Source organism: Neophocaena asiaeorientalis, unplaced genomic scaffold (assembly GCF_003031525.2).
Source record: "Neophocaena asiaeorientalis asiaeorientalis breed wild unplaced genomic scaffold, Neophocaena_asiaeorientalis_V1.1 scaffold618, whole genome shotgun sequence".
In the NCBI taxonomy this organism is placed as follows: domain Eukaryota; kingdom Metazoa; phylum Chordata; class Mammalia; order Artiodactyla; family Phocoenidae; genus Neophocaena; species Neophocaena asiaeorientalis.
The window spans coordinates 588,300-596,304 of NW_020173978.1; the positions used below are offsets into that span (position 1 = coordinate 588,300).

The window sequence follows — 8,005 nt, forward strand, 5'->3', positions numbered from 1 at the left end:
AGACAGACAATAACAAACACTGGTAAAAATGTTTAGAAACTGGAACCTTCATACATTATAGCTAGTGGGAATATAAAATGGTACAGCCACTTTGGAAAACAGTTTGAAAAGTTCCTCAGAAAGTCAAACATATCGTTACCATATGACCCAACAATTCCACTACTAGGTATATACCTAAGATAAATGAAAACGTAAGTCCACAGAAAAATTTGCTCAAAGGAACATTATTCATAATAGCAAAAAAGTCCATCAACTGAGGAACAGATTAATAAAATGTGGTATATCCATACAGTGGAATATTATTCTGCAATAAAAAAGGAATGAAGTATTGATGCTATAACATGGATGAAAGTTGAAAACATTATGCTAAGTAAAAGCCAGTCACCAAAGACCACATATTGTATGACTCCATTTATATAGATTCTGCTTCTACAGAGAGCGAAAGTAATAATTGCTTAAGGCTGGATAAGGTGATGGGAAGTGACTGTTGTTAATAGGTAGTTTCCTGTAGGAGGGACAAAAATGTTCTAAAGTTAAAGTATCGTGATGGTTGTAAAACCCTATGAATATACAAAAAAACTTTAAATGGGTTAATTGGATGGCAAGTGAATTAGATCTCAATAAACCTGTTTTTAAAAAAACCCTCTAGACCACATTACCTCTAAGTTTCCCTTTTAGACATAAAGGTCTCCGAGACAATGAAAAAAAGTCTCAGAGCTTCCATCAACAGACTTCAGAATCCAATCCCCAGTGACTCCCATGAACCTAGAGAGGCAACATATAGTATGGTTTAGAGAAGGCAACATATAGTATAGCAATTCCTCACTTGAGGTCACTAGACCTCCAGATGTCTGCAAAGAAAGGACAAATGCTTCTTGAGCCAGGTTAAATTTTTCAGAACATCTGTGAGAAACCACACATACCCTCAACCTGCTCTGAGGTAAAGTTTAAGTATCTTTGCTTTTGGCTGGACTCATGTTACTAGTTTTAAAATACTGACTCAAAGCTGACTGACAGCTCAGTATATGAAAAGTGAAAAATAAAACAAAAATATACTTTTTGATATGCAAAATGTTTCCAAAAATGGGAGCCATGATGAGTTCCTTGGTTAGAAGCTTGGGAAATACAGATATAGGGGAAAGTACACTAGCCTAGAAATTAGGAGAAATAACTGAAGAGTCCACCTCAATATGATTCACTTCCTATCAACTGTCTCGGTTTCCATTTTCATCTATAAAATCAGCAAACATCACAGTATCCACCTGACTCTAAAATTCTATGATTTTTCAATATTATATAATGACCTAAAAATGTCTGCTAAGAAAGTAATTATTTATATTCTGCATCCCTGCAAAGAACTTTCTTTACTGACTCTAGTTAGCACATCATAAGAATAAACAAGAAATACATTATATTAATACACAACACATAGGCTCTAGTATTTAGAAACTTATTTATAAGTGGCCCTAGAAAGCAAAGAGAGAATAAAAAATAATAAACGAAAAAGAAAGTAAAGTATGCTAGTCTACTGCTGATAGCAAAAGTCAACAGGAAACACTTCAGTATAAAAATCTCCCCAAAGCATGGAATGTCCCTGATTAACAACAAATAAGTTATCTTTCCTTCTCATACTTTACTCCAACAAACCAGCTTCTACATGCACCCCTGGAACTCAAATGAACTGAAGAAAGGGAAGAGAGCAAAGGAAAAATACTATATCATAAATGATCTCCTTTCAAAATTCCAGAAGATGAGAAGGGGGGAGGGGAGTGGGAACTAGCCATAACCCAGAATAAAATTTTCCTATTTACAGCTTAATGTGTTGTGGTCTTTTTTTTTTTTTTAACTTTTTTTAAAGTCAAAAAATTTCTCTCTGCTTACTTACTTCTTTATGTCAAGAATTAAAGGTATTTGCACTTTGAGGGGTGAATTCATACTAATTTAAATTGAGCATAACACTGGTGGGGGGTGCATCAGTGAGAAGGAGAGCTATTTGTGGGATTTTGGGAAGGAAGGTGGTGAGAGCCTCAAAAAAGGAAAAGCAGGCAAGATGCTTTACAACATAATACATATAAAAATCCAAGTTCAGAGATTTCTAATGAATTTTTTTAAAAGGTCATTCCACTTGCTAAGACAAATCAACAAAGCCAGACCACTTCCTCCTCAAGGAATTAAAGTTATGAATATTGAGAGTAAAAATTTTCAATTTCCAATTCAGTATTACCATTGGGCGGGGAGCAAATCAGAAACCTAAACTCATGTTTTAGGAGGTAATACAGTATTCTGCTCACAACTATACAGGAATAAAGGGATTCATCCCATTTATTTAATACAAAGAAAAACACACTGACTCCTTTAAAATAATAAAGAATCCATGAATCCTTGGAGCACCAACAGTCTCTGTATTTACATATTATATATAAATACAGATATACTCTACATCAAATAGCCACAGTACATTTTAAAGTGCCTACATGAATCAAATTAAAACACAAGCTCGGGACTTCCCTGGTGGTCCAGTGGGTAAGACTCCGTGCTCCCAGTGCGGGGGGCCCAGGTTCAGTCCCTGGTTGGGGAACTGGATCCCACATGCATGCCGCAACTAAGAAGCCCACATACTGCAACGAAGATCCTGCGTGTCGCAACTAACACCCAGGGCAGCCAAAATAAATAAATAAATAAATAAATAAATAAATAAATAAATAAATAAATAAAACACAAGCTCAACAGACACCACTACAGCCCCCTACAAACAGAGCTTATAAAATATCTCACTTAAACACAAATAAGCTGCATGTAAATATAACCAGTTACATTCATTTAACAATTCTGTCAGCTGTTTACAAAGGGTACAAATATACAAAAATGAATAAGACTTAGCCTCTGACTTCAAGGAATTCACATGAGGGGGGAAGCCAGAAGCATGTACAAAATCAAAATTCTTTGAGATCACAGAGAAGATCAAACTTGCAAACTTAGTGGTAACCAGAATTTGCCAGATGAAAATTAGGAGGGCACAAAAGCATGAATGTCGAGAATACAATTAGATAACCAGAAGTCTTAAGTGGCCAGGGCAGGGGGAATAAGGAGAAAGGATATGCATGGGCATGAAATGGTAATAATTAAGCCAGGAAATGAAGCTTGTAGCTTGTACCTAGGTTGCAAAGGGCCACATGTGCTATGACAAAGTGTTTGGTCTTTATCCTGAAGACCACAGAGAACCTGATACGTAATAAACGGTTATTAGAGGGACTTCCCTGGTCGTGCAGTGGTTAAGAATCTGCCTGCCGGGTGGGAGGGAGAGAGATACAAGAGGGAAGCAATATGGGGACGTATGTACATGTACAACTGATTCACTTTGTTATAAAGCAGAAACTGGCACACCATTGTAAAGCAATTATACTCTAATAAAGATGTTAAAAAAAAAAAAAAAGAATCTGCCTGCCAGTGCAGGGGACACGTTTAAGCTCTGGTCCAGGAAGATCCTACATGCCACAGAGCAACTAAGCCCGTGCACCACAACTACTGAGCCTGCGCTCTAGAGCCCGTGAGCCACAACTACAGAGCCCACATGTCACAACTACTGAAGCCCACGAGCCTAGAGCCCATGCTCCACAACAAGAGAAGCCACCACAATGAGAAGCCCGGGCACTGCAAAGAGTAGCCCCTGCTCGCCACAACTAAAGAAAGCCCATGCACAGCAACGAAGACCCAACGCAGCCAAAAATAATAATAATTAATTAATTTTTTAAAAAAAGAAAATAAATAAATAAACAATTATTAGAAAGTTAACTGGTAACAACGTGGAAAACAGATTTAAAAGGAGAGATTGGGAGGTGGAAGATATGAGAACACTACAGTAATAATTAGGATATTACCGCAACAACGCTAGTGAAATGTGAAGTCAGAAATAATACAAACAACTAAACAGTAGCAACAGGAGCAGCAATCTACATCAACTTAGCAGTGACGTGTCCACATAGCTGACCATAAGTCAAGGTACAAGCAACAGGGGAAATAGAGAATATGCAAACAAGAGGTCTTTTGAATATAATCAAAAGGACTTAATGACTACTGACTATCCATACCCCACAGAGGATCTTTACTTACAAACGAATTTTGCCTTCCTAAACTACTAAAATATAAAATACCTTCGTTCACTTAATAAATATTAAAAGCTTAATTCGTAACCATATGAAAAGTTTCAGGTGTCTTGCACAGGAATTATTTAAGTCTAAAAATTTCCCTGTGTCCACGAGAAAAACAAAGAAACAAATGCAGAATTAAAATAGAGTAGTTTTCACCCAAAACTAACACAACATTGTTAATCACCTATACGCCAATATAAAATTAAAAGTTAAAAAAAATAGAGTAGTTTTCAGTCAGAAAACAATGATCTTGGTATATCCAAGTTTGGATGAGTCTAAATTAATATGCCTTAGAAACCCTGAAAAGATACGTAAATATTCATTTAGTATCTAAATTAAATATGGGGGGGAAAAAGGAACTCTAAGTAAAAATCTTTGGGCTACGAACAATTCAGCTATCCAAACACATATAGTTTTATTATAATAACATATAGTTAATATTTTTCATGAAACCAACATGAGGTTGTGCACCACAGGAAAAAATAAGTAACTGATGAGGCTTACAGACCCAATTCCAATTTAATAAATGTATTAATAAAGGGAAATAATTGCAGCGACTCTGTTTCAACATGCAAATCATTTTCCTTTACAAAAATGTTTGTTGAAATGTCAGTTTGTATTATAGGTTTGTTAAAACAGTGGTGTTTCTTTCAATAAAATGAGTCATGATTACTTCTATAAAGAAAAACATTGACTTTCACAAGGCTGGCAAGATGTCTTACCTTTTTAATTCAAAGTTATCTTGAATAGGGATACAAGTAACTTTAATGATAAAATATGATAAACACATTTCCCACTAAATTTAATGTTCAAAGACAAAGTTATATTTACCATGTTCTAATAATCATCTGAGATTGACTGGCTCACCCCCAGATATTAACCATTAACCATGTGTCAGTTTAAAATTCCACGTGAAATCGTTAAGGTCAATAAATGTAGAAAGAAATTTAGCAGAAAAATTATATAAATAAGAATTTCTATTTCAGTGATTATAATCTGACTGATAAATTTGTAAGAACCTTGTTTTTTCATAATAGTATGTGTAGGTTATAGGTTTCTCCACTAAAGGAAAAAAGTTTGTATTGTGTTAATTCCAGTTAAAATTTCTAGTTGAGTCAAAGCTCTAAGAACCTTAAAGCAGGAAATCCAAAAGGAAATTCCATCATCAGTTCCTGGGGCTTGGTAATGCAAAGGTTATTTGAAATAGAGATACAGAAGTTCTCAAACTATTTACTATAACCTTACCTCATATCTTCAAGCAAATCACATTCTGCTTGATGTTTGGCTTGAAGTTTTGTCATCTGCTCAACTTGAATGTTTTTCAGTTCTTGTGTAACTTTCACCTAAAATATACCATATATTTATGAGGCCTTACTGCAACTTTAACAATAAAAAAATTACTTAAGGAAAATACGAAATACTTGTCAGAATATATAACTCTTACTTGCCTTTCCCCTGAGGAGCATAAACCCATTATTAGCCACATAATTTTGTTTACTGCATATAATTAATGAAAAAACTAGCTAAAACAACCTGAAGCAGAGGCTAAATGAAAGTACACGAGTATAAAAATTACAGATTAAAGAGGTGCAAAATAAACTGCCAGTCATTTCATTTCATGTACAAGCTCAATACATATCCAGGTCTTTAAAAGAGTCTGTCTTCTATTTCTTCCAAAAAGGATACAAAGACATTAAAACATCAGGAGAGGTGAGCAGAGTGTAGATGGGAGAAGTGGGCATAAGAATGCCTAGATATCTCATGACCGAAACTTACACAATCATGAAATTATATGCATGAATCAACTACTTAAATTATTCCATAATGGCTACGAGAAGCACACTCTCAGGATGATGCCCTCGACTTGCTGGACAGCACATCAAATCACAATCTCTTTCTCACAAAGGAGAAAGCAAAAATGACCTTCCAGCATATGCAGTGCTTTTAAGCCACCACAGCAAGCCGGTGCCCGTGGCGTTTCCACTTCAAACAGCTAGAACAGTATATGCAAACCGGCCAGTGCCTCGCCCGCCAGGCCGGGATCCAGGTTACAGTGGGCCTGGAACCCCCATGGCCGAAGCAGGGCCACTGGAGGGGTAAGTGTACGTGTGTGAAAGAAAAAGACTCACTTAACCGGAGAACCCGGGTTAAGAAAGAGAAAAAAGAGGGAGCAGACACGAATGAGTTAGGCATTCAGCAAATGTTTGCCCACAAGGGGAGGATAGAACAGCCTCCTCCACCCAGAGGAGACACTCAGTAACCATCTGCAGGATTGAAAAGACAAGGACACAGCCTCAGTCCCTGGGAAAACTGGGAGGGGGCCATTGAAACAGTTCTGGAAAGGCGAAGCGGGGAAGCTGCTGACAAGCCCGGAGCACCCGTCACTCCGTCACTCCCACCCGAAGCCTAGATCACGGCTCACACGCCAAGCACGGCCCGGTTCTCTCTCTCCTGGGGACAGAACCACCACCTTCCTCGCCCCCTAGTCGGAGGGGCGGGGCAGGAATGGGGAAGAGAAAGACAGGACCACTCAATGCTTAATTTCTTGTTTTCCCTTGGGGTGGGGGTGACTATTGCGACTTCTCTTCGGTCGCCCCGTGGGAAAAGCGAGCCAAACATTAAGGCTAGGCTGGAAACAAATTCCCTGTAAATTTGCCAATGGGGGAGGGTGGCGACAAGCGGGCGGAGGGCTCAAACCTGGTGCAGACTAAACAATCACACAAGCAAAAGGCTCTGCAAGCTGCAGGGGCTCCCCCGCCTCCCCTCGGTGCAGCCCCGAGAAAGCACTTTGCAGAGAGCAGCACTGCCATGCGCGCTCGCTCTCTCTCTCACACACACATACACATACACACACGCACACCCGAAACTCTTGTGAAATGTCTGGGGATGGGGGGGTCTACCGAGCGGTGGAGGGGACGAGCCCTGGCCGCCCCTCCGACGCGAAGGCACCAAACACGCCCGCCCCCCGCCAGGAGCCGGCGGCAACTCAGTGACAAGCCCGAGACGACGGCGGTCACGGCCCCTTGCGCAAAGGGGGAGGGGGCGTAGTGGTCGCCCCAGCCGCGTTCCTTGTACGCATCCCCCCAAAACCTCAAAGACCCCCAGCTGCATTCTCACCTTCCTCGGCGGCGGCTGCATGATGCTGAAGGGACATCAATCTTCCTCCGACGGCGGCGTAAGTGAGGAGGGAAGGAGGAGGGCCAAGAGGAGAAGGCCGCCCAGCGAGCGGGGTGTGCTTGTGTGTTTAAGGAGAGCCTGAGAACGAGGACTCGCCCCGGAGGGGGCAAGGCCGGCGGATAGCAGGACAACCGGGTCCGAGGGTGAGTGTGAAAAGAAGGAGGAGAAGCGCCGAGAAGGCCTGGGCTCCGGCGGCCCTGGGGGTGTGTGAGGCAAGGAGGCGGAGACCGCGAGGGGGCGGGGGCCCGGGTGCGGGGGCGCAGGCTCTCGCAGCTCGCCGAGCGGCTCTTGAGGAGCACCCCCGTCGTCCGGTTCCCTGCCCGCCGCGGCTATCCACCCGCCGCCGATTCCGCGGCTCCTCAGACGCGGCCCCCCCCGCCCCCACTCAGGCAGCCTGGCCCTCGCTGGGCCCAACACCCCCACCCGGCCGGGGGAGGTGGAAGGCGGCGCCGCACTCTCCGCTTGGGTTCCTCTACTCAGGCCGCGGGAATTTCCGGCCCCAGTGCGTGGCGCAGCGCCCCGCTCCGGCGGCGGAGGGAATAGCTTAGGCTAGAGCTGGGTTCGAGGGGCCGGGCCTGGCTGCAGGGAAGGAGTGTGGCCGCGGCGCGGAGCTCCGTATCGCGGCGGGGGACGGGGGGAGCTAACGGATCGGTCGGCGAATGAAAGGGGTAAAAATGTTA

At 42.0% G+C, this 8,005-nt stretch overlaps 1 protein-coding gene and 1 long non-coding RNA gene across 4 annotated transcripts in view; one reads left to right on the forward strand and one right to left on the reverse strand.

Moving 5' to 3' along the window:
* FCHSD2 (FCH and double SH3 domains 2) overlaps positions 1-8,005 on the reverse strand; it is a 309,212-nt gene that overhangs the window by 289,443 nt on the left and 11,764 nt on the right. For 2 of the 3 annotated variants that reach the window (XM_024753309.1, XM_024753307.1), the window contains exons 1-2: positions 7,266-7,744; positions 5,394-5,491 (exon numbers count right to left, since the gene is read on the reverse strand). In XM_024753309.1, coding sequence (XP_024609077.1) covers positions 5,394-5,491; positions 7,266-7,286 — 119 coding nt within the window. In that variant the 5' untranslated portion in view covers positions 7,287-7,744. Of the gene's footprint in view, positions 1-5,393; positions 5,492-7,265; positions 7,745-8,005 lie in introns of those variants that run through there. The other variant, XM_024753308.1, reaches the window with a different exon arrangement.
* The window catches only part of LOC112405054 (uncharacterized), a 16,373-nt gene continuing 15,748 nt past the window's right edge, over positions 7,381-8,005 (forward strand). The window contains exon 1 of the long non-coding RNA XR_003004259.1: positions 7,381-7,468. This is a non-coding gene — a long non-coding RNA (uncharacterized LOC112405054). The remainder of the gene's footprint in view (positions 7,469-8,005) is intronic.